This window comes from Rhinoraja longicauda, chromosome 6 (assembly GCF_053455715.1).
Source record: "Rhinoraja longicauda isolate Sanriku21f chromosome 6, sRhiLon1.1, whole genome shotgun sequence".
NCBI classification, from domain to species: Eukaryota; Metazoa; Chordata; class Chondrichthyes; order Rajiformes; family Arhynchobatidae; genus Rhinoraja; species Rhinoraja longicauda.
In genome coordinates, this window is record NC_135958.1 from 28,125,510 (window position 1) to 28,153,110 (window position 27,601).

Consider the following 27,601-nt stretch of genomic DNA (forward strand, 5'->3'; position numbering starts at 1 on the left):
TTGACAACATAGGAATTCATGGAGTTAGATCACAAATCAGCCACGATAATTTTACTGGCGGAAGAAGCTGGAGGGACTGATGGGATTATTCCTGTTCTTGCAGTGACGGTAATAATGTGGTGATACCTACTGTGCCTCAACCTTTATTTCAGACCTCAAAATGTGTCATAACTGGTTTGAAGCAGAGGTTATCTCTGATTAAAGTGGAAATGTGTTTAAATGGCCAATTGCAATATTGGCTTTTTTAAAGGGGACACAAGAAAGTGCAGATGCTGGAATGTTGCATAGAACACAAAGTGCTGGAGTAACTCGGCTGGTCAGGCAGCATCTCTGGAGAAGATGATAGATGACATTTCAGGTGGGGGTCTTGCTGGATATTCAGTCCCATTGTGCTGTCTTTTTAAGTGCAGCGCATTTGTAAATGACATATCCAGAATGGGTAATGACTATGATATACAATAAACCTTCATTATAACGGACCATGGAGGGGGGGGATGGTGGCTGTTATTGTCGATTGCCTGCTATAACCGAGTACAGTGCTTATCATTGCATATACAGGTGCTCCTCAACTTACGATGAGGTTACGTTCTGAGAAACCCATTGGAAACCGAAAATAACATAAGTTGAAAATACATTGAATACACATGATCACGTGACCGGAAGCGAGCTGAGGCTCGCTACGGGTCGCTGCCGTTTGCACCATTGCAAAGTCAAAATATTGTAAGTCGAATCATCGTAAGTCGGGGAGCATCTGTACTAGAAACAAAGAACTGCAGAGGCTAGTTAATACACAAAAGGACACGAAGTGCGGGAGCAACTCAGTGGGTCAGGCAGCATCTCTGGAGAACATGGATAGGTGATGTTTCGGGTCAGGGGTCCTTTTCTGACTGATTCAGCCGGCTGAGTTACCCCAGCACTTTGTGTCGTTTCACCTTAAACCTCGGCTTCAATGCTGCTGGGCTGCACCAGCGAGCCCTCCCACACCAGCTGCTGCATGGTCCGGTTGACAGCGATTTCCTCGGACTGCCGCCACCGCCCGGCTAAAAGGGCTGAAGGTGGCCAGGCGAGGAGAGGGATGACGGTTCACAGGACAATCCAGAGTGGAGGCGATGGCTGCAATGGGCCTTCATGGGCAGTGGCAGCTGAGAATTTGAAAACGGAGCCAAAACCTGGCTTAACCGGGGATTGTACTCATGTATGGCAATAATCTTACTGATCAGTATGCAACAAAAAAAATCACTGTACCTTGGTGCACGTGATAATAAAAGAATCATTGATCATTGGTTCATTGGAACCATTGAATGACTTTTGAGGCCAAATCGTAAGGCAGAAGGAGTGGGACTAGGTGGTGCCAGCAATGGCTGCCTCGCTAACAGTCTGTCCTTTCCTTCGTTGTGTTTTAATTGTGTGTTAAATGTATGTTTTTAGTGTTCTTTAGCTTGTCTTATGTGGGGGGGGGGTTGGGGGAAACTTTTTCTTATCTCTTACCTCGACGGAGATGTGATTTTTTTCCGTATCGTATCTCCGTCCGCACTGCGGCCTAACATCGAGGAGTTGTCGGCTTTTGCTGGAGACCAATTTTGAGAGCTCCACTGCAGGTGCCTGCGGACTTACCATCGCACTTTGACAGGGATCGACCTCGGAGCTCCAACCATGGGTGCTTGTGGACCTAACATCACAGAGCCCGCGGTCTCTGGTCAGAGACCGACTTGGAGAACTCCAAGCCTCGGGAGTTTCGACCGCCCCGACGCGGGAGTTTCGATCGTACCGACGCGGGTGTTTCGATCGCCCCGATGCGGGGGCTTCGACCGCTGGTTGCGGGAGGTTCGATCGCCCCGACAGATGGTTTGATTGCCCCGACCACGGGAAAATAAAGAGGAAGCAGATGGGACTATTTTGCCTTCCATCACAGTAAGGAATGTGGGGAATCCGCTGTGGTGGATGTTTATGTTAACTTTTATGTAGTTGTGTGTCTTGTTGCTTTTTCTTCCTATGGCTGTATGGTAATTCGCATAACACTGTACCTTAATTGGTACATGTGACAATAAAAGACCTTTGAAACCTTTGAGTCAGTCAGGTCAGGATGTCAGTGAACCAGATGGGTTTTACAACAATTCAGTGACTCTCAAATTTTTTAAAGCACAATTCAGATTTCCATCTTGCCTTGCCTCGTATCTCTCATGAGTTAAAAGTTAAAGCCTCTTGATTTCTTATCCAGTAGTAAAACCAGTCATAGAGTCATACAGCGTGGAAACAGGCCCTTCAGCCCAACTTGCCCATAGGACCAGCATGCCCCATCTACACTCGTCCCTCCTGCCTGCTTTTGGCTGACATTCCTCCAAACCTATCCTATGTATCTGCCTAAATGTTTCTCAAAATGTTGCGATATAACATGCCTCAACTACCTCCTCCTGCAGCTTGTTCCAGACAGCCACCACCTTTGTGTAAAAAAGGTTACCCCTCATGTTCCTATTAAATCTTTATCCCCCTCACCTAAATCTATGTTTAGTCTAGTTTTACTTTAGAGATACAGCGTGGAAACAAACCCATCGGCCCACAGAGTCCATACCGATCAGTGATCCCTGCACACTAACACTATCCTACACACACTAAGGATAATTTACAATTATACCAAACCAATTAACTTATAAACCTATACCTCTTTGGAGTGTGGGAGGAAACCGAAGATTCTCGGAGAAAACCCACGCGGAGATCGTACAAACTCCGTACAGACAGCACCCTTAGTCGGGATCGAACTGTGGTCTCTGGCGCTATAAGGCAGCAACACTACCGCTGCGCCACCGTGCCGCCCTCTTGTTCTCGATTCTCCTACTCTGGACACCACCATTGTGCTCAGTTAAGCAAATAGACCTCTTTGGCATTGTCAGATATCTGGCCATTTTCCTGTTAGAAACAGAAAAATAGGTGCAGGAGGAGACCATTTGGCCCTTCGAGCCATCACCGCCATTCAATATGATCATGGCTGATCATCTAAAATCATTACCCGTTCCTGCTTTTCCCCCATAACCCTTGATTGAGCCCAATCTCTCTCTTGAAAACATCCAGTGAATTGGCCTCCAATGCCTTCTGTGGCAGAGAATTCCACAGATTCACAACTCTCTGGCTGAAGAAGTTTTTCCTCATCTCAGTCCTAAATGGCCTACCCCTTATTCTTAAACTGTGACCCCTGGTTCTGGACTCCCCCAACATCAGGAACATTTTTCCTGCATCTAGCCTGTTCCATCCTTTGAGAATTTTGTATGTTGCTATAAGATCCCCTCTCATCCTCCTAAATTCCAGTGAATATAAGCCCAGCCGACCCATTCTTTCATCATATGTCAGTTCCGCCATCCCAGGAATTAACCTGGTGAACCCACGCTGCACTCCCTCATTAGCAATAATGTCCCTCCTCAAATTAGGAGACCAAAATTGCACACAATACTCCAGGTGCAGTCTCACCAGGCCCCTGTACAACTGCAGTAGGACCTCCTTGCCCACTGGAACCTCTCGAACCTCACATTGTCCACCTAAAGCGATAACGCCACTAGATTCAGACGTTAGCGATGAGCGATCCAAGGTTGTGAGGGACATGCAGTTGTTGGATTTGTCCAGCCTTCTCATCCTTTTCCTCTGTAATGCATTCAGACATGCCTAAACATATTTAATGTGACTGACCTACTTTTGTGCTAATCTTAGCTGGCATCTGCTGCATCAGCCTCCCTGTTTCTCTCTGGGTTTGTTGGATTTGCTGCTGTATTTCAGCCTGAATTTTATGAACCGCCTTTGTGTGGGTGTCCATATTAAAACAGTATCATTTTTTTTTAGATCATGGTTGACCAGAATTAGTTCTAGCTTTTGTTGAGTAGACGGGAAACAATTAAGTGCAATGCCCCAGGAACATAGAATTGTATTTATTCTGGAATTGTGAATGGAGATGTATTGAGGGAAAATTAGCAGGGTTTCTGTACTACTTAGGCTTATTTTTAAGGGAAAACATATTTAACAGATGTGGAAAAAGAATGGAGGAGAGAAAAGGACAAAATGAAGGTTTGTGCGTAGGTGTGCAGGAAAGATGAATAAAAGGGATTATATTGAGTTGGGTGAAAGATAATACTGATGGGACAAGTAAAGGAACAATAACAGTATTTAGAGAGGGTATAAATAAGCGTGGCATAGCTTCAAAAACAGGGCATGGATTTAAAATAATTGTCAGAAGATTTGAGAGATGATGAAGGTTTGATCTTCATGCAAAGGGTGAGCCGCCGACTGCTGGAAAAAGCTCTTACAGTGGTGAGTCTCAAGAGGAGCTGTCACATAAAATAGTGGAGCTACTTTGGCGTAGAAACACTTCCGTTCAGTTTAGTTTATTGTCACGTGTACCAAGGTACAGTGAAAAGCTTTTGTCGAACACATGATTAAGCAGAAAGACATTACTTGTCTTACTTCATTGGACAAGTATCTGGATATAAACAAGAAGAGCATTGAGCTTCAGCGGATAGACCTCAGTTGGGAGGTGGGAATTGGCTGGATGGCTCTTTATGCTGACATACGTACAATGGGCCAAATGGCATTTCTCCATGTTGTAAATTTTCTATGATTTCCATGAGCTTGATTTTGATCTTCATTGGAGTGGTAGAAACAAAGAACTGCAGATGCCGGTTAATACACAAAAGGACACAAAGTGCTGGAGTAACTCAGCAGGTCGGGTAGCATCTCTGGAAAACATGGATAGGTAATGTTTCAGGTCAAGAAACGTGTCTGAAGCACGGTCTCGACCAGAAACGTCATCATCCACGTTCTGCAGAGATGCTGCTTGACCTGCTGAGTTGCTCCAGCAATTTGTGTCCGTTTGTTCATTGGAATAGTGTAAGATTTATAAACCTATACAAACAATATTGTCATGTTAGAGGCCATAGCATGTGGTTCACCCACCTTCCCAGGTCTCAGTAATACCCTGGACCATTAATCTTCCCTTGTGCTTTTCTGACTATTGCCTTTCTTTGGTAAGGATGCCCTGCACTCATGAGCTTCCCACCACTCTAATTTTTGCTCCTTAAGTTCCTTTTAATTATTTTACCTTTGTGAAGCCTTTTCCAAAGACGTACAGGTCATGTAGATTAATTGGCTTCTGTAAATTGTAAATTGTCCCTAGTGTGCAGGATAGTGGTAGTGTATGGGGTGATCGCTGGTTGACACGGACTTCGTGGGCTGAAGGGCCTGTTCCCACGCTGTATCTCTAAAGTCTAACGTTTTTTATCCAGAATAGTAACATCACCAGCCGTTAAGACCGACAGTACACCAACTTAACCAATCTGAAATTGATATTCTAAAATATGTACACTAGATTTTCCCAGATGTTCCTAACCTGTCATTTGGATACTTGAATAACTATGATCTGGTTACTTTTAATTTTGATGCTTTTAGCCGCTTTCTTTTGTCTCTAATCAATAATTCTGCGCTGTTTTTATGTGATTCTTTAGTTGTATGTTTTGGAAGCCGGGAATAATCTGTGTGTTCTTGGGTTTTTTTGTGTGGAAGGAAAAAACATATCAAAAAACAGACGCCATATTGGTGGACAGATGGAAAGGCAAATGACCAAATGTTTTATGACACAGTGTGGGTTTTTTTAAGCACCGCACAGTTAAATTTAATTGAAAATCCAACTGGTTGGGTACTTTGTTCACATATTGAACTTTTCTGAATAATCTGTCCCTTCCATGTTTGTCACCTGCTCACAAATGGAAATGGAGGGGATTTGCAACAGTGGTATTACTCAAAGTACCTGGCACATTTAATGTTGTGATATTTCAGCACTATAACACATTTCAACAAAGGCATTGGCCTCGATTGCCTAGGTCTTTAACTGGATCATTTGAAGGTTTAATGGTTCTTTTTTGTCATGTACTCTCTGCTCAGTGAAACTCTTGCACCTGTCTCCATATTTTTGGAGCCATTTACAAAAGAAAAAATCCATAGGCCAAAGTCTGGTCCACATGCTGGATGTACTGGAGTGCCCCTGATCCAGGAAAGCCCCAGACTGCTGCAGGGTCCCCTCCGTTCAAAAGTAGAAGGTCCGCCCATTCTGAGCCCAGCAGTGAAGTAAGATTTGGAATCTTCAAGGATTATTCCAGTTCCTTCCCTTTCAAAGGGCAAATCCTCATACTTAATCCTCAAGGTGGATGCTACAAATGTTGGAAATCTGAAATAAAATCAGAAGTTGCCAGAAAGGTCAAGCACCATCTACAAACAGAGACCCAGAGTCAATATCTCTGGCCAATGTTGAGATCAGAAATCATAAAGAATGACTATTCTTCTTCAATGGGATCCCAGGAGTCTTCATTGGTGCCATGAGGACCGGTTGGAGATACACGGTGCCTGACCATATGAATCGCCCACCACTCATTAAAATATCTGCCCCAAAGTTGCTCCAATATTTCATGTGGCAGCTCCTCTTGAGAACCACCACTTTAAGAGCTTTTACCAAAGGGAGTGATGAGGGTAGAGTTGTGCTCCAATATTCATGATCCCCACTGGTATTGCTCCCCTTCGCCTCCCAGGGAGCAGATGCAGCAGCTCCAAGCATGTGTGAACTCCTAAGCCAAACTACTTAATCAAAATACATCAATATTTGAACCACCTTAAAAGGATTCCAGCTTATTGAAGATAGCCACTCCATGGCACATACAGTTTGGCTCGGGGAGGGGGAGGCACTTTCGGGCAGCATGTTCGCCCACCCCGGATCGCGGGGCTTGGGGCGCGGACATTTCACCGTCCGGCGCGGCCTAAGATGGCCGCGGGATATTTCTCTGCTGGGCGGGGGTTTCAATGTCGGGAGCCACGACCGCCCCGACGTGCAGCAACAGCGGCAGCAGCAGCGTGTTCGCCCGCCCCGGATCGGACTTATCATCAGCGGAGCCGGCCGTCTTCGGAGGCTGCGGGAGCGGCTGCGACGCGACGCGCCTTGGGCTTGGCCCGCTGTGGACCGTCCGGTGCGGCCTGCAACCACAACAACCTGACCGCGGGCGAGGACAGCAGGAGAAGGGAAAGACATTGTGGCCTTCCATCACAGTGAGGAGAGAGAGGACTGGAGGAGACTCACTGTGATGGATGTTTCTTTGATGGATGTTTCTTTTTTGTGTGTTTTTGGGGTTGGGTGGTTTGAGTGCCTGTTTGATGCTTTTATTGTTGGACTGTGTTTTTGGGGGTTTTGGGGTGTGTGATTTGAATGCCTATTTAATGCTTCTATTGTTGGACTGTGTTTTGGGGGGTTTTTGGGGTTGGGTAATTTGGGTGCCTGTTTAGTGCTTTTATTGTTGGACTGTGGGTGATTGAATTAACATTTTGTTCAAGATGGCCGCGCCGTTGTGTTTTGGCTGCCTGCCACTGTATGTTTCTTTTTTTCCTAGTCAGATGTGCAGCACTTTGGTCAACGTGGGTTGTTTTTAAATGTGCTATACAAATAAATTGACTTGACTTGACTTGACAAAGGCTGAAGGTGGCCCGGCGAGGAGAGGGACGACAGTTCGCTGGAGTGACGGCAGAAGGCCCTGCAGCATCGTCAGGTGCCCCTTCCAGGAGACCAAGCGCTTGGACCGGACCAGACTTTGAAAATGGCGCCAAAACCTGGCGACTCTTGCATGCCAGGCGGTCTCAGTGATCTATTTCTATTCACTTTGTATTAATCGTGGATTTTGCTAGGGTATTGTAATACTTTACTGAACCGTATGAAAATAAAATGTCACTGTACCTATGTAGATGTGCCAATAAAGCACCCTTGACCTTTATGGACAAGCTATTCGGCAAATTGCAACGTTAATTTGTATCCGAATTCTATTAAATTTCAAACAGTTGCTTGAGGAATGATACCATATTGAAACTCTCCAGATTACGTGTCATTCATAAGACTTCACTTGATGAGTTTGCAACTGATATAGATTTTATTTAATTTCACCAAATTGAACGGATTTGACTTCTGAAAGATGCAAAGCTTTGCTTCATTGAACTGTCTCTGAAATTCCAGTAAAAGTTTGTTTCTTGAAATATTATATCTCTCAGTTTATGAATGTGTATACATCAGGGTACCAGGTGCAATATTGCGTTCCCAATTTGTTTTATCGTAGATCGACTCTTTTGCTTGATGAAAGAATTCTGAGATTTATGCATTTGGCATTTGAATCTCATGGCCCATCAATACTGTAGCAGTGACAGTCTCTGAGAAGCAATACAACTGATATCCTTGTGGAGTGGAGAAACATTGTGATTGAAAGATTATTGAGTTGGCTGTTGCTGAAGAAACTGTTAGATTTGGCAAGGTTTCTTATTAAGTTGACAGCTAAAAATGGACACTGCAAAAAAACTGAAGCCAATGAATACTTTCACTAAAACCTCTATCCATTATCCACATGTTGAATCAATAATCAGGAGGATTTTTCCCACAACTTAAGAATGTGTTGTGATTATCTACTCGAGATTATCATAAGTGATCGGAGCAGAATTAGGCCATTCGGCCCACCAAGTCTATTCCGGCATTCAATCATGGCTGATCTATCTCTCCCTCCTAACCCCATTCCCCTGCCTGCTCCCCATAACCTCTGACACCCGTACTTTATTTTCTCCATTCCCACCGCTGCTATCTTCCACCAATAATTTGTAATTCTACCATCTTATATTAATGTTGAAAGAGTGGTTGATGTTGCAGGTATGATCTTTTGCAAGGCTTCTGGCAAAGTCCCACATGGGAGACAGGTCTAGATATTCGGCATGAGGGATCCACGTGGATGAGGAAACTGGAACCAAAATGGGCTTGGTGATAGGTGGCAGAGGGGCATGGTTGAATCAGGTTTTTCTGATCAGAGGTCTGTAACCAGAGGTTAACCACAGAGATTAATGCTGGCACCAGTGTTGTTTGTGACACATCTAAATGGCTTGGATTAGAATAGATTAGTAAGATTGTTGATGGCACAAAAAATGGTGGAGTAGTGGATAGCCAAGATTGTTGTGAAAGGCAGCCAGCATCATCAGAGACCCACACCACCCTGGCCACACACTCACTTCACCCCTGCCTTTGGGAAGAAGGTACAGGAGCCTGAAAACTGCAACGTTCAGGAACAGCTTCTTCCCTACAGCCATCAGGCTATTAAACACTACAATGTCCAAATAAGCTCTGAACTACTTAGACTATTATTGCACTATTATTGTTTGTTTTCTGTGTGTGTGTGTATATATATATGTATGTGTGTGTGTATATATATATATATATATATACACACTAGACCAAATGGACCCATTGGGCCCAAACCTGCATTGGTGCAGCACCCTCCCCCTCCTGTCCCCGCTCCCCTCCCCCTTCCCCTCCCCTTCCCCTCCCTCCCCACTCCATCCCCCTCAACCCCCCTTATCCTCCCTCCTCCCCCTCCCTCCCTAGTAGATAGATTTAAACTTTAAAATGTGAATAACTTTAAAAATATAACACCGATTTCAATGAAACTTCTTCCATGAGCACCAAAGGGATGACGGTGAGTAAGGTGGGCCTACAATTGTCGCGCTATCGTGCACCGTTTTGGCTGTCGTTCAGGAACAAACAAACAAACAAACAAACAATAGTTTTAGTTATATGAGTAGAGCGAGAGTGAGAGAGAGAGAGAGTAATAGAATGATACAGAGTGGAAACAGGCCCTTCAGCCCAACTTGTCCACACTGGCAAACATGTCCCAGTTACACTAGTCTCACCTGCCAGCTTTTGATCCATATTCCTTCAAACCTGTCCTATCCATGTACCTGTCTAACTGCTTCTTAAATGTTGGGATAGTCTCTGCCTCAACTACCTCCTCTGACATGTGTGGGTAGATATGTGTATATATACTGACCTTTTTTTAAACATTTATTCTATTGTTTACAGTGCACTATGTTTACATATTCTGTTGTGCTGCTGCAAATAAGAATTTCCTTGTTCTATCTGAGACGGATGACAATAAAACACTCTTAACTCTTGACTCAAAGGAAAATAGAGAGAATTAGATCAGTTGGAAAGCTGGGCAGAGCATATCCCTCCATTCCCTGCACATACATCCACGTGATTAATAGAACACAGTACAATAGACCTGACATCCTAAAATCCTCTAAACTTATTAGTTGGTGAATTTATGTTAAGCAAAACCTGATCGTTTTGTTTTGGTGCCTTTTTAAAGGTCGGAGAGATTAAATTGGTTATTAATTATGTTTCACCTTAAGATGGGATAGCTTTATTCAGCACTAACTTTATTCGGTATAGTATTCAGTCCCTCCTTCAAATGGTTCATTCGACCTAGAGTGAGGAACATTTTACTGTGAATCGTAGAATTATATAACAGTATAACAGTATAACAGAGCTACATAGCAGTCATAGAAAAAAAGAACACAAGACACATAGCCCCAACACAAACGTCCATCACAGTGACTCCAAACACCCCCTCACTGTGATGGAGGCAACAAAACTTCCACTCTCTTCCCCACGCCCACGGACAGACAGCTCGTCCCCGACCGACCCGCACAGTCCCCGCAAGGGGATGGAAGTCCCCCCGGCCGAATCGCACCGGGCGCTGAAACGTCTCGCGGCCGAGCCGGGCGATGAAAGGCCCCGCGACCAAGCCTTGCGCAGCTAAGTCCCGTGGTCGAGCCGCACCAGCGATGTAAAGTCCCGCAGCCGAGCCGCACCGGGCGATGTAAAGTCCCGCAGCCGAGCCGCACCGGGCGATGTAAAGTCCCGTGGTCGAGCCGCACCAGCGATGTAAAGTCCCGCAGCCGAGCCGCACCGGGCGATGTTAAGTCCCGCGGCCGAGCTGCACCGGGCACTGTTAAGTCCAGCGGCCAAGCCGCACCGGGCGATGTAAAGTGCAGCGGCCGAGCCGCACCGGGCGATGTTAGGCCCCGCAGCCGAGCCACACCCCGCGCCGTGAGGAAGAGAAAAGTTTCCCCCACCCCCCCCCACACCACCACCCCCCCCACACACCACCACCCCCCACACATACACAACCAAAAAAAATACAAAAACCATCCCAACACCGACACACAACAAAAAAAAAGGAAAAAAGACGAACAGACTGCTAGCGAGCCGCTGCCGTTAGGCGCCGCCACTTCCGGATCGGTGATAAGTGGTCATCGGTTCCTTAGTCAAGGGAAAGAAAAATATTAGTGTTTTTTTAATGGATCTTCTCAATGCTGGTTCCAAATTGGACGAGGTGCAGGTTTATTATTTGTCGTTATAGGGGTGAAAATATCTCCTAATTCCATGGATTTATTATCAATAAATCTGTTAAATTGTGATGTGTTTAGATGCAAGATACAAAGCTACTGAGGTAATGAAGCACAAAAGGTTTTTAACATATTTGTGGATGAAATAAAAATGATTTGCACAGCAGTGCCACTTACTTTGAATATGGTAAACTCAAATCAATGGCTAACTGTGTCAGTTTTATTGGGTAATCTAAGGCCATGAGTCATTTCTTGCCGATCATCTGCTGAGGTCAGAAGTGAACAAACTACGGCAATCAGACTTTTTTCTTGCCTGTAAAACCTTCAGTGTCAGGAAACAGGAGTCAGGTTTGGGTTCTCTGGTGGGAACTAACTTGACAATATCAGTAAATGCTCAGTCATTCTCATTTACAGAGTGATCAGTTTTAAAGCTATTATAAGGCATTATGACATGCATTGTTGTAAATACCTCTTAGCTTATTACACTTAATATGTAAAAAGGAAAGTTGTTTCCCTGACTGAAAAAGCTCTATTGAATCAGAATCCAATTCAGATGTATATCTTCTTGAACCTGGAGATGATTGGTGTGGATAGAAACAAAGTGCTGGAGTAACTCAGCGGGTCACGCATCATCTCTGGAGAAAATGGATAAGGGGATCGTTTTCGGTTGAGACCTTTCTTCAGACTGGTTTGTCTGTGATGGATATACTGTTTAGTTTATTTAGTTTAGAGATACAGTGCAGAAACTGGCCCCTCAGCCCTCTAGAATCCGTGCCAACACACCAACACTGTCCTACGCACACTAGGGACAATTTACAATGTTATTACTGAAGCCAATTAACCTCCAAACCTGTACGTCTTTGGCATGTGGGAGGAAACCGGAACACCCGGAGAAAGCACACGCAGGTCAAGGGGAGAAGGTACAAACTTTGTACAGAGAGCATCCGTAGTCAAGATCGAACCCAGGTGTCTGATGCTGTAAGGCAGCAACTCTACCGCTGCTCCACTGTGCCGCCATGCACTATAAGATTCTCTTTCTTCGCAGTGGTAATGCCTATTGATAATCCAAAATAATATAGATGCAGAGGAGGATTGATGTGCATAATTCCAGAAGCGTAGATCTATCAGCAAGAATTAGATTTATATTCTGTGGTAAAGAACACAATCCCGACTCCTTTATATATTAGCATGTTAAATTTACAAAATAAATGAAAATGATGGACCTCATGGATTAAGTCGATTTCCGTTGTGGAGCTCACATAACTATAGTATATGTGAAAGAATGTTCGGGCAATGATGCTTTTATTCATTTGTGGTCTGGAATTTCTTTACTACCATTTTGAAGGTCAAATTCCACAACCGTTTAATCTTCCAAAACAAGTGGCTGACGTCATGAACCTGCCCTTGGCTCACAGACAGTCGAGCAGTGATTCACAACGTGTAACTAGTTGGAGGAGAACACTGGGAATCCCAGACAAGGGTAGCATTTATTGCCCATCTCAGGTTTCCCAGTGAGTAAGTGGCAAAGATCCTTCCACGGAATATGGGGATATGGGGAGAAAGCAGGAACGGGGTACTAATTTTGGATGATCAACCATGATCATATTGAATGGCGGTGCTAGCTCGAAAGGCTGAATGGCCTACTCCTGCAGTATTTTCTTTGGTTCTGTTTCACACGTTTCAAAATCATGGGAAATCCCAAGGTTCAGATTCCGGTAATGCAGCTGACAAGTGTCAGCACAGTGGCGCAGCGGTATACTCGCTGCCTTACAGAGCCAGAGACACGGGTTGGAACCTGACTACGGGTGCTGCCTGCACAGAGTTTGTACATTCCACGTGGGGTTTTTCCGGGTGCTCCAGTTTCCTCCCATACTCCAAAGATGTGCGGGTTTGAAGGTTAATTAGCTTTGGAAAAAATATAAATTGTCCCTAGTGTGTAGGATAGTGCTAATGTATGGGGTGAGCGTTGGTCGGCACGGACTCGGTGTGCCAAAGGGCCTGTTTCTGTGCTGTATCTGAAAAGTCTAAAGGATGGCCAATGTATCTTCAAGTCAGCCATAGATTTTTGTCAAAAATGTCCTCCTAATAGGTATTAATAATCTTTGTATGAACATTGTTGGTATTTCCCATTTTGTGCATTGGGGATCAGAAATATTGGATTCCTGCTACCATTAGTCTAATGCTGGTATTGAAATATTTTTAACGTTACATAATCTTGTGGGACAGGGAAAATAAAATGTTGATTTCTCGAGAGCTGGCTCCGAAAGAATGGTTCAATGGTGCTTTATTTGTTATATGTGTCACTGCACAGTGAAATACATGTTTTGGCGCCATTTCTAAAATGCAAAGTCTGGTCTGCCCATGCGATGTTGTCTACTGGAGCAGTTCCCGATCCTGGTACGCCCCAGGCTCCTGCAGGGCTTTCCTCCAACGCCTTCTACTAGATCGGCCCGTGAACCGACGTCCCTCTTCACGCCCAGCCTTCGTTGTGTCCTAGGGGGCACATCCTGCAGTCGATTGTGAAGGGCCGTGGTTAATTGATAAAATGCATCCGGCACATCGTTAACTTAGCAAAGATGAGGGGCAGCACACATGAAGTATAAACCAGGAGGGCTGAATGGCCTTTTTAGGTTTAAATTAAGTATTGTCACATGACCTGAGGTACAATGAAATGCTTTGTTTGGTAATTGGATTAGATAATACTGTACAAAAATACAATCACGTCAAACTTATGTACAAAACATGCAAATATGTACAAATGTGCAAAGGGGAAGATACAAAGTGCAGAATATATGCAGGAAAGAACTGCAGGTGCTGGTTTAAACCGAAGGTAGACACAAGATGCTGGAGTAACTCAGCGGGACAGGCAGCATCTCTGGGGAGAAGGAATGGGTGACGTTTCGGGTCGAGACCCTTCTTCAGACTGGTGTCAGGGTAGTGGGCGGGACAGAGAAAGAATGTAGTCGGAGACAGTAAGACTGGTGGGAGAACTGGGAAGGGGGAGGGGATGGAGAGAGAGGGAAAGCAAGGGCTACTTGAAGTTAGAGAAGTCAATGTTCATACCGCTGGGGTGTACACTACCCAAGCGAAATAGGAGGTGCTGTTCCTCCAATTTACGGTGGGCCTCACTCTGACAATGGAGGAGGCCCGGGACAGAAAGGTCAGATTGGGAAAGGGAGGGGCAGTTAAAGTGCTCCATCCCCTCCCCCTTCCCACTTCTCCCACCAGTCTTACTGTCTGTGACTACATTCTATCTCTGTCCCGCCCACTACCCTGACATCAGTCTGAAGAAGGGTCTCGACCCAAAACGTCACCCATTCCTTCTCTCCAGAGATGCTGCCTGTCCCACTGAGTTACTCCAGCATTTTGTGTCGAAGTGCAGAATATAGCCCTCAGCAATGTAGTGCACCAGTTTGAGAGACAAAGTCCAGAGCCCGCAATGAGGTAGAGGTGAATTGGACAGCAGTCTAACTTATGGAAGTTCAGTAGCCTGATTACAGTGGGGAAGAAGCTGTTCTTGAGTCTGGTGAGGGCGCTTACACGTTTTCTGTGGTATCTGTCAAGGCAACTGACACGACTCCTGATTTACATAGAAACATAGAAAATAGGTGCAGGAGTAGGCCATTCAGCCCTTCGAGCCTGCACCGCCATTCAATATGATCATGGCTGATCATCCAACTCAGTATCCCGTACCTGCCTTCTCTCCATACCCCCTGATCCCTTTAGCCACAAGGGCCACATCTAACTCCCTCTTAAATATAGCCAATGAACTGGCCTCAACTACCTTCTGTGGCAGAGAATTCCACAGATTCACCACTCTCTGTGTGAAAAAAAACGTTCTCATCTCGGTCCTAAAAGACTTCCGCCTTATCCTTAAACTGTGACCCCTTGTTCTGGACTTCCCCAACATCGGGAGCAATCTTCCTGCATCTAGCCTGTCCAACACCTTAAGAATTTTGTAAGTTTCTATAAGATCCCCCATCAATCTTTTAAATTCCAGCGAGTACAAGCCGAGTCTATCCAGTCTTTCTTCATATGAAAGTCCTGCCATCCCAGGAATCAATCTGGTGAACCTTCTCTGTACTCCCTCTATGGCAAGAATGTCTTTCCTCAGATTAGGAGACCAAAACTGTACGCAATACTCCAGGTGTGGTCTCACCAATGCCCTGTACAACTGCAGCAGAACCTCCCTGCTCCTATACTCAAATCCCCTCGCTATGAATGCCAACATACCATTTACTTTCTCCTGGACTTTCCACGCTCACCCAAAAAAAATACTAATTCAGTACTTGTCTTCTTGGTGTTTTGGAACCCAGTTCATACCTGAAATAGCCTTGGATTTGCAGATGGGTGAGGGATTCCAGGCCAGTGCGACATTCACCCTAGGCTTCCACCCTGGGCAGACCTCAAACCCTGGAGAAGATCTGCCTTTGATCTACAGAAGATCTACATCTCCACAGGGAGATACTCACATGGCTTAGGGATGACCTTCAGACAGCAGGCAACACAAGAATGGTCCAACACTTGCTTTCATCCTCCCGCTTTTATCTTCAGTCAGCGTTAGTCCAACATCCGCACACTTCCACGTCAAAATCTTCGTTGCCAGGGGCAACACACTTGTTACTTTGCCACTGTTGAACCCCAAATACCTGTAGAGTGCTCAGCTGCTTTAGCAGGTACTTGCATCACTAACTTCATGGATGGATGCTGTAAGTGGTTGTGAGGTACCCATCAGACCATGACATAGGGATGGCATAGTGGTATGGCGGTAGAGTTGCTATCCATGCCTTTGTTATCCCAGTAAGTCTACTAGTCCCTGTTCGGATGCAGGCATCATCCCATGCATCAAGAACAGCAACATGCTGTATTGGTGCAGTCCATTTAATATAGCTATGGTACAAATTTTAACACTGAGCTACACAAGGAAATATTAGAGCGGACAGTCAGAAAATTGGACAAGGTTATACATTTTAAGTAGCGTCTCAATGGAGAAAAGAGGGGAAGAGCTTTAAGGAAGGAATTCATAGTTGAAAGCAGATGAAGGCACAGCAATTTGGCAGTGGGTTAGCTAGACCTGGAATGGTTTAGGGCACAGACAGTTGATCTGGGGATACTGAAGGTGAGCATGTCACATTTCGATGTCAACAGTTAAAGCAACATGTCTCTTGAGTCAGGAAGTAGTGGCCCAGAATTTGCAGTCAGCATCAATGTGTTGGCAATTAAGTCCAATCAAATCCCCGGTGATCTCAGCAGCAAGACGTTTTCTAACCTTGAACTTTTTTTAAAAAAATTCCGGATGGTGTCCATCCCTCACCCACTCACCCGCTTCCCCCACCCCCCCCCCCCCCCCACCCCCGCCGGGAGGACTGGCGATCGGCGGTTGTTCATTCCAGACAACCGCCATCCTCTGTGTGAAAAGAAAACTTGCCCTTCAGATCTCCTTTAAATTTCTACCCTCTCACATTATACCTATGCCCTCTGTTTCTAAACTCCTCTGCCCTGAGGGAAAGTCTCCGACTTTCCACCTTGTCTCTGCCCCTCATCATTGTATAAACCTCTGTATAACATTGTATATATTGTATAAACCTCTGCAAGATCACTCCTCAGCCTTCTATGTTCTAATGCCAATATTCATAACCAAACCAATCTCTCCTTGTAACTCCTGCCATCCATTCCAGATAACATCCTAATGAAGCAAGGAACTGCAGATGCTGGTTTATACCGAAGATAGATACAAAGTGCTGGAGTAACTAGTGAGTCGGGCAGCATCTCTGGAGAAAAAGGATGGGTGACGTTCAGGTCTGAAGAAGGGACGTGACCCGAAACGTCACCCATCCTTTGTCTGCGGAGAAGCTGCCTGACTCACTAAGTTACTCCAGCACTTTGTGTCTAACATCCTGGTGAATCTCTTCTGCACCCTCCCTATTACTGGCCCATACTTCCTGTAGTGTGGCCAAAACTGTATGCAGTACTGCAAATACAATCTAAGCAATATTATACAGCTGCAACATGATGCCCCAACTCAATATTCCGGCCTATAAAGACAAGCACACTAAATGCCTATTATATTACCCATTCTACCTGTGTCCCCACTTTCAGCGAACTGTAGACTTGAATCCTAAGGTCACACTATACATTGGCACTCATCAGATCCCTGCCATCTACTTTACATGTCTTGTCAGAATCTGACTTCCGAAAGTGCATTAGATCAGAATTGCCTAGATTAAATTTCATCTGCCATCAACTTCTTAAACAGTATGGAGAAAATTAGACACAAACCTGGAGCATGCAATCAAGGTTAAGGTTGACCTGAAATAACTGACTTAAAATTATGAAAGAATAAAATATATAGTTTAATCTTTGATTCTATTTGGAATATTCATGTGATGAATTTGTACTTCAGGTACAATTAGCTATGTTATCGCCAAGGAAATTGCTGAGTAGTGATTATAGCTTGGTTGGCAATTAAAAACTCATTAACGTCCAATAGAGTCATACTCATGCAGCATGGAAACAGGACCTTCGGCCCAAGTTGCCCGTGCCGACCAAGATGCCCCATCTACACTAGTTGCATCTGCCCGCTTTGGCCCATATCCTTCTTAACCTTTTGCTGTCCATGTACAAAATGTTTTTTTGGTATTTAATTTAATTTTTAATTAAATGTCTTGTCACAAAGAGCTTTTTATGTTGAGAATGGTAAGTAAATGTGTACATTTTCTCCCTGTGATCGCATGCTCTAGTTTCTTCTCACATCCTAAAAATGTGCAGTTTGGAAGGGTAATTGGCACCCTGTATATGGATGAGTAACAATGGGGGGGGGGGGGGGGCGAGATGATGGGGATATGGGGGGAATAAAATGGGAGTAGTGTTGGACTGGTGTGACAAAAATGGGTGTTTAATGATCGGCATAGAATGGATGGGACCAATGGCCTGCTTCCATGCTGCATCTCCACAGGTTGGATCTAAATGCCATAACATTTTGTTAAATTGTTGATTTCCCTGATTGTGGTGGAGAAGGCTGTAAAATATGCAGCCTCTGCAGGAAGGCTAAATCCCACACAGCAGGCACAGGATTGGTTGTGTCTGTGAGCAATGATTTAGTGTTTGTGTGTGTGTATAAAAGTCTTTGTAGTTAAGAACTTATTTAGAAGTTGTAGTGTTAAATAGCCTGATGGTTGTAGGGAAAAAGCTGCTCTGAACTTGGACGTTACAGTTTTCAAGCTCCTGTGCCTTCTTCACGATGGCAGGAGTGAAATGAGAGTGTGGCCAGGGTGGTGTGTGTCTCTGATGAAGCTGGTTGCCTAAATGAGGCAGCGACTCCTGTAGTTTAGTTTAGTTTATTGTCACGTGTACCGAGGTACAGTGAAAAGCTTTTGTTGCGTGCTATCCCGTCAGCGGAAAGACAATACTCGATTACATAAGGGAATAATGTGTAATGCAAGGTAAAGCCAGCAAAGTCCGATCAAGGATAGTCCGAGGGTCACCAACGAGGTAGATAGTAGTTCAGGACTGCTCTGCGGTTGAGGTAGGATGATTCAGTTGCCTAGTAACAGCTGGGAAGAAACTGTCCCAGATTCTGGAGCTGTGCGTTTCACACTTCTGAAACTCTTGCCTGATGGGAGAGGGGAGAAGAGGGAGTGGCCAGGGTGCCACTCGTCCTGTAGTTCCCTCCGATGGTGGGGAGGTCAGTACCCATGATGGACCGGGCAGTTCACTACTTTTTGCAGTCTTCTTCACTGGGCATTTGAGTTGCCGAACTAGGCCGTGATGCAACCAGTCAATATGCTCTCTAATGTACATCTGTAGAAGTTCAAGAGAGTATTCTTGCCATGTCGAATTTATGACCCCATCATGGCAGCTAAAGATCTTGTGGCCTGCTTTAAGAAGCTTATGAAATAGATTAATTCTTATGTCTGGAGGGAGAAGATTAACAAACTTATATATAACCCAGAACCTCTTGCTCTTGGGTTTTAAATGTAAGGAATTGTTCAGGGCCATGTACAGAATGCAGACCCCTTTACAAATGGCCCTGTTGCTGAAAATGCCCTTTGTATAGGAGTCAGAGCCTGTCCTGTGCTCATTGTTTTTATTAGTTTGTTGCAGTTCACCTTTGCAATAGTCAGGTTAAGGGCACTTATGTGTTGAATGCAGCTGCATGTGGTCAGTGTGCTCCCATCAGGATGTCCACAAGCACTGTTCAAATCTCTTCAAGTTCTCACCTCTCCCTCTTTCATCTACTGCAATCTTTCAACCTTTTTCATTTAATCAGTGAAATTTACTCAGCGGGTCAGGCAACATCTCTGGAGTAAAAGCACGTAAACAGGCCCCTCAGCCCAGTTGCTTACCCTAGCAAGTCCTCTGTTTAACCTATATCCCTCTGAATCATCACTATCCATGTACCTTTCTAAATGCCTTTTAAACATTTTATTTTTTCCCACCTCCACCATGTCCTATGGCATCTCGTTCCTTATATCCAGCACCATCTATATGAGAAAGGATGTCGCTTCAATGCCCTTCAATTCTTCCCCTTTTAAATATCTACACACTCATGTTTTAGGCACCCTTACCCTGAGATAATAAAACTGTGAACATTCACCCTTTCCATTCCTCTCGTGATTTTATATACCTCTACAAGGTCACTCCATAGGCTCCAGGGAAAAAAAGCCTCAGACTATCCAGCCTCTCCTAATAGAGTTCGATATAGCTCTTAGGGCTAACAGAATCAAGGGATATGGGGAGAAAGCAGGAATGGGGTACAGATTTTGGATGATCAGCCATGATCACATTGAATGGCGGTATTGGCTCGAAGGGCTGAATGGCCTACTCCTGCACCTATGTTTCTATAACTCAATCTATCTGGTGCTGTCAACATCCTTGTGAATCTTTTCTGCACCCTTTTCAGCATAATGACATCCTTCCTATGGCTGGGCGACCAGGACTGCACACAGTAATGATTTCTATCTTCATTCCACATTCAGAATGAACATTTCTTTCTCCATCGCTGCTGCCTGATCTGCTGCCAGCGTCCAGCCTTCTCTGTTTTTACCTTTAGGGCTGATTGCTAAATTTACATCATCTGCACAAATCTTCCTCCATGACTCTGCATTTAGCCTGGAATTGACTTTAGTGGTTTACAGGCAGATTAGCACATTAAGCATTAGTTTTGCACTTGCTCTCAGATACAGATAACCTGTCTGGCTGAGTATTATTTTATTAGCATCTTAACATGCCTGAGATTCTAGAAAGTGCAATGGGAAAAGCCACAAATACTGTTTTCCTTAAAAGCCAAAAAAATCCTCTTTAATGCATAATTTGCACCTTAAAGCCAAGTTAATCTTCTAAGTGAAGATAAGGACAAAATGCTGGAGTAACTCAACGGATCAGGCAGCATCAGGCAACTGAATCATCCTACCACAACTCGACAGCAGTGCTGAACTACTGCCTACCTCTTTGATGATCCTCGGACTATCCTTGGTCGGACTTTGCTGGTTTTGCCTTGCATTAATACGTTATTCCCTGACCATGTATGTATGCACCATAAATGGATCGACTGTTATCATGTATTATCTTTCTGCTGACTGGTTAGCACACAACAAAAGCTTTTCACTGTACCTCTGTACACGTGACAATAAACAAAACTAACTAACTAATCGCTGGAGAAAAAGAATAGGTGTCGTTTCGGGTCAAAGCCCTTCTTCAGACTAAAAGTAGTGGTGGGGGGTGAAATAAACTGGGGGCGAGAAAAGACCAGAACAAATCAGGGCCTAGTGAGGGTGGAGCCCATAAATGGCCCATTGTTGGCTGGGGAAGGTGTGATAACAAGAGGGATACAAGGATGCTACCATGGAAGTGGTAGGACGACTAGGGTGGGGGAAGGGGAGGGATTCGGTGGGGTGTAACCTTTATCTGCAAATGTACAAAGAGAATGTGAAGAAAGGTTTTTTTTTAATGCCGAGTGTAGTTACTGTATAATCGGGAATTCTCAGCCTGCAGGAGTGGCAGAGGCAGAATTTATCAGGGTTTTCACACGGAACTTGAATATGCACTTGAGAGAGAATAACTTGTAAGGGGGGAAAGTGTGGGACTGGGACAGCCATACCCAGCCCCAAAATAGTGTATGGACACATGGTACCCAGCGCATAACAATTCTCTGATTCTATATGGTTTGGTTTTGTTTCCTTGAAATAGTTTCTGAAAGGGCAAATAAATATTTTACTATTGAAAAAATTAATTGTAAAGAAAACCGGACAGAGGTTGTTAGAAGTATGACTTGCTTTGATTGTGTGGACGTTTGGGGATGTTTCCACTTGAGGACATGATCTCTGCCCATCTCCTTCTGAATGAAGACAGTGCTATAAAGTCTTACAGCACGGAAACAGGCCCTTCGGCCCAGCTTGTCTATGTCGACCAAGATGCCCCATTCAAGCTAGTTCATGTCCTCTCCAAACCTTCCCCATCCATGTACTTTTCCAAATGTCTTTTAGATGTTATTGTACCTGCCTCAACATCTTCATTTGGAAGTTTGTTCCATTTTCTCACCACTCACTGTGAGGAAAAGTGCCCCTCAGGTTCCTGTTAGATCTTTCCACTCCCGCCTTAAACCTCTGCCCTCAAGGTCCTCATTGCCCGACCCTGGGAGAAAAACTGTACATTCACCCTGTCTGTTCACTCTGTCCACCACTAAAAATCCTGTCATAAATGGTATTCTTGCAACATCTGACTTCAGAAATATTAACAACCCGTCATTAACAGCCTGAAAAAAAGGAAAGTTTTAGCCAAAGGCTTTTAAAATGTCTGTGGAGCTTCTTACGGAAATAAATCTGACAGCAAACTACGGGTAGGAAGGAACTGCAGATGTTGGCTGATACTGAAGATAGACACAAAATACTGGTGTAACTCAGCGGGTCAGGCAGCATCTCAGGAGTCCAGGACAGGCCGCATCTCTGGAGCGAAGGAATGGGTGACCTTTCGGGCCGAGACCCTTCTTCAGACTGAAAGACAAGGAAAAGGGAAACGAGAGATATAGACGATGATGTAGAGAGATATAGAACAAAGAATGAACGATATGCAAAAATGTAACGATGACGTTTCAGGTCGAGACCCTTCTTCAGACTGAAAGATGATGCCAAGTTAAATTAATCTCCTCTGCCCGCTAATGGCGATAGCTACAGAATGGATTGTCATAAGAACCTATCTGGATCAACCGATATCTTCCAGCGAAAATCTGCTCTCTTTACCTAGTCTGACTCTGTGACTCCAGAACAACCAGTGTTATTGACTCTTAAGAGGGCTGAGTTAATGGACGTGAAATGCTCACTTACCAGTGGGATCCAAATCCCAATGGTTAAAAAATAATCACGTACATGAGCAAGCATTTTGTGTGAGTGAGATACTGTATATATGCAAGTATATGCATTATTTCCAAACACATGCAAAAAGAGAGAGAGGTCAAGATGAAGGGTCGTGACAGTCCATTGCCCTCCACTGATGCTGCCGGACCCATTGAACACCACCAGTAGTTCTCCTTATTTTCTAGTTCCAGATTTCAGCATCTGCAGTCTCGCTTGTCAGCTGTTTCCTTTGGTTAGAGTCATCTCTCATGATGCCAATAAGGAAAGCCAGTAGATTCTTAGCATAACTTGTGCATGAGTCCTTGCCTTTGGTTGAAGTGTGCATGAATGCCTAAATGTTGTCCAGGGAAGGAATTCTGCCAAACTTGCCCTTTTTTGGTCTTATTTTGGCTCCAAGCCCATACCCTAGTGTTTGGCTCTTAACTCCATTCTCAAATGGCTGAGCAAGCCTGGGGCAAGCAATTGGAGATGGGCAACAAATTAACATCGAACTAATGTGAACGGGTGATCCATGGTCGGCATGGACTCGATGGGTTGAAGAACCTGTTTCTATGTCCAAGCGCAGGCTCGGCGATCGCTTCGCTGAACACCTGTGCTCGGTCCGCATTAATCAAACTGATCTCCCGGTGGCCGAGCACTTCAACTCCCCCTCCCATTGCCAGTCTGACCTTTCTGTCATGGGCCTCCTCCAGTGCCATAGTGAGGCCCACCGGAAATTGGAGGAACAACACCTCATATTTCACCTGGGCAGTTTGCAGCCCAGTGGTATGAATATCGATTTCTCCAACTTTAGATAGTTCCTCTGTCCCTCCCGTCCCCTCCTCCTTCCCAGATCTCCCTCTATCTTCCTGTCTCCACCTATATCCTTCCTTTGTCCCGCCCCCCTGACATCAGTGTGAAGAAGGGTCTCGACCCGAAACGTCACCCATTCCTTCTCTCCCGAGATGCTGCCTGATCTGCTGAGTTACTCCAGCATTTTGTGAATAAAAACCTTCGATTTGTACCAGCATCTGCAGTTATCTTCTTATACTGTTATGTTGTATCTCTCAACTAAATTTCTACCCTTGTTTGAGATCCCCTCTTCCAGTAAATCATTAGATCAGGCAGCACAATGGCGCAGAGATAGAGTTGCTGCCTTACAGCACCAGAGACTCGGTTCGATCCTGACCTCGAATGCTGTCTATATGAAGTTTTTACCTTCTCCCTGTGACCGCGTGGGTTTTCTCCAGGTGCTCCGGTTTGCTCCCATTTTCCAAAGATGTGCAGGTATGCAGGTAAATTGGCTTCTGTAAATTGTCCCTTGTGTGTAGAACAGAACTAGTGTACAGGTGATAACAGCGTGGACTCGCTGGCATAACAACAGGCCGAAGGGCCTGGACTGCGCTGTATCTCTAAAACTAAAAACTAAGGTAAAGGTTTCTAAAGGATCTTTGGCTAGGTGTGAGATGTTGATCACGATGACAATAATCTATGCAGAACTTTTGTTTTCTTTCCATTAGGTGGAGAAGATTGTCGACAAAAGGAAAAATAAAAAGGGGAAGTGGGAGTACCTTATACGATGGAAAGGCTATGGAAGTAATGAAGACACTTGGGAACCAGAGCATCACCTTCTTCACTGTGAAGAATTTATTGATGAGTTCAATGGACTCAATGCTTCCAAAGAAAAGCGAACTAAATCAGGGAAACGGGGAAATAGCCCAAGGCAAGTCTTGAGGGACAATCACGGAACAGCTCCATTGCGAGCGTATGATTCAACCAAGGGCAAAGGGGGTGGATTACGAAAGAAACGGACTAATAATACTCTTCAGAAGCAAAAGCGGGGTTCAATGGCAAGAGATGGAAAGCATGCTCTGGGGGATAAGAAAATCGTAGCTACGAAAACAGTGCATTACAGAACCACTGCAAGCGGAGTACAGATTATGCCTTACAGAAAGACTGACAACTCGTTTCAGAATGGCGATGCTAGACACAGCAAAAATGCATTACAGTTTGACAATACCTCAAGGCAACAGAGAATGAATGTGGATTTGGGAGACCCTGAATTTGCAGAAGATGGAGCAATTGACGGCCCCCCTATAGTTAATGGAATAGGTATGTAATAAATGTGTACAGCACTGAGACTGGTTATTGTGCAAAACCAGCCTTTTTTAGATCTTCATTGATGCACCAACATTCGAGGAATACCAAGGCTAGTAATTTTTTCTCCATATTGCATACGATGTGCAGTAGCACTGATTTCAATTTTGAGGTTGTCTGGTTAATTATTCCTCAGTGTTCAAGTATGGTTAAAGATGGATTTTTTGGTAGCTGATAACAGTTTATGAGATGCAATTAATCACATGAAATATACTAAGTACAGGTAACTAGTTTTTTTTAATAAAAGGACTCAAAGTGCTGGAGTAGCTCAGCAGGTCATGCGGCATCTCTGGAGAAGATGGATAGTTGACATTCAGTCTGAAGAAGTGTCTTGACCCGAAACGTCACCTTTCATGTTCTCCAGAGATGCTGCTTGACCTGCTGAGTTACTCCAGCACTTTGTGTATTTTTGTGTGAAATCAGGTCCACCACAGATTTTCTGCCGGACCAACAGAGGTCACGGCCTGGAGGGGGCCGAGATACCGGGCCGCAGAGTTGGCCGCTTAAGTCGTCTATGGGAACAGATCTGCCGGCTCTGGCCGGGCCGGAGTTCCCGAGCCCTGACCGCAGAGGGCAAATTCGACCCGCCGATCGGTGCGGAAGTTCCAGTGAGGTCGAGATCGGCCACCTCACCCAGCCTAGGCCCCACATTTCTGGGGGTGGGGTGTCTGAAATAAGGGGGGGGGGGGGGGGAGACCACCATTTGCTGGAAGCTCGGTGGTGGACCTGTAATCAGCATCTGCAGTTCCTTGTTTCTACAGGTAACTACTAAATTAGCAGATTAACATTTCATTTTAGAAGGCATTTCTCTTCCAGGCATTTCAAACGGGCAAACCAGTCTGTCTTGTTCAGTGAAAAGGAAACTGGCAGAGGAAAAAGACAACTATGTTTTTGACAAGCGCCTCAGATGCAGCGTTCGACAAAATGAAAGCAACTATCAATTCAGGGACATTGTTGTGAGGAAACAGGATGGCTTTACCCATGTTTTACTCTCCAGCCAAACCTCAGATAACAATTCATTAACACCTGAGGTAAGGTTACATTTTTGCTTTAGTTAACATGTGATTAATATTGGTGAGGTAGAAATGGTTCATTTTTTTCTGTTTTCCAAAAGTGTAATCATCGCGAGTTATAAAGCCGGAAATTGAAATCCAAGTGTTATTGATTCAATCAGTCTTCCTCGTTAGGCGGATGAACCAAAATTGAACAAAAAAAACATCAAGTCCATCAACACCAACTCCATGTTGTGTCAAACACTTCCACCCTTCCTTCCTAACACCCCTCTCTTCCCCCCTCCAATCCATCTTTGTTTGACTTCATCTTCTCAAAGAGGGAAAAAAAACAAGGGTATCAGGACTGGAAAATTCCAATCAATTGGAAGTAATCCAACGGATCACACAAACCAAGTCAAAAGTACGTGTCTTTCTCTTATAAACTTTTGTTCTGCTGCCTTTGACTTTAGGCCTTGGAGATACAGTGCTGAAACAGGCCCTCTGGCCCACCGAGTCACTGCCAACAAGCGATCACCCCATACTCTAGCACAATCCTACACATTAGGGACAATTTACAATTTTACCAAAGCCAATTAACCTGCAAACCTGTACGTTTTTGGAGTGTGGGAGGAAACAGGAGCACCCAGAGAAGCCCATGTGGTCAAAGGGAGAGCATGCAAACTCCGTACAGACAACACCCGTAGTCAGGATCAAACCCAGGTCTCTGACACTGTAAGGCAGCAACTCTACCGATGCGCCACTGTGCCGCCTTATATCAAACCAAATCAGTCCTGGCCCCCTTGAAACCCAGAGTAATAAATCACCCACTCCAGAATCTTGATTCCTAACTCTCATCTTATACTTCATTCCTTAAAACTACATTCATTTCATGTCAGCTGAATGTCCATCTGGTGATTGTTCATACTGAGATGATCTTGATTCTGTCTTCTCAAAAGGAAATCTTGAATCAGTCTGGAGCAGTGATCCTGGCTGTACTTTTTATCTTCAGCTACCCTGCCTTGGGGAAACCAGCTAGCAAATCAAAATGAGACCATTGTAGGACAGGTCTTGCATGTGGATCACACTGAGACCATTGTAGACCAGACCTTGATTGTGGACCACACTGAGACCATTGTAGACCAGACCTTGATTGTGGGCTACATTGAGACCATTGTAGACCAGATCTTGACTGAAGACCACAATAAGATCTTTGTAGACCAGTCCTTGATCATGGATCACACTATGACCACTGAAGACCACTCATTGCGTGTGGACCACAGTGGAACCATTGTAGACCACTCATTGCGTGTGGACCACACTGAGACCATTGTAGATCACTCATTGCGTGTGGACCACACTGAGACCATTGTACACCAGGTCTTGACAGTGGGCCACACTGAGGCCACAGTTAGGCTGTGACTGTGGACGTTAAATCCAATTTGGCCAGCATGAATCCAAGGGAGCGTCATTATACACCATGGCAACCGGCCCTTCGGCCCAACTGTTCCATGCCAACCAAAATGCCTTTCTATGCTGTCCATTTCCCTCCAAGGTTCTGGCTGCATCAACTCCAAGGTGAGGGAGATACTGTTTAGCTACAGTCGTAGACCTTTAGATTCTTCCCCCAGAAAGGAACAGTAATATTCAGCCATTGAGCATATTTTAGGCTGAGATCGGTAGGGGAACTAAGAGAAGCAAGGATTCTGAAGATCGGGCATAAAAGTGGACAAACAGTCGATGGTTGACACACCTTGTTGAACGGTGGAGGCGACGTGAGGAGTTGTATAATGGCCTGGTCCAACCATATGTTATGTTCATTAAATGAGTGCTCATTGAACATCATTGAAACAAGTAGGATAATTGGGCATTGTGACATTGCTGTTTACAGAATAT

At 44.8% G+C, this 27,601-nt stretch overlaps 1 protein-coding gene across 2 annotated transcripts in view; it reads left to right on the plus strand.

Moving 5' to 3' along the window:
• Positions 1 to 27,601, plus strand: part of LOC144594348 (chromodomain Y-like protein 2) — a 130,138-nt gene that overhangs the window by 54,872 nt on the left and 47,665 nt on the right. Inside the window, exons 2-3 of one of the 2 annotated variants that reach the window (XM_078400731.1) lie at positions 24,080 to 24,671; positions 25,515 to 25,747. In XM_078400731.1, the coding sequence (XP_078256857.1) occupies positions 24,080 to 24,671; positions 25,515 to 25,747 (825 nt within the window). The remainder of the gene's footprint in view (positions 1 to 24,079; positions 24,672 to 25,514; positions 25,748 to 27,601) is intronic. The other variant, XM_078400732.1, reaches the window with a different exon arrangement.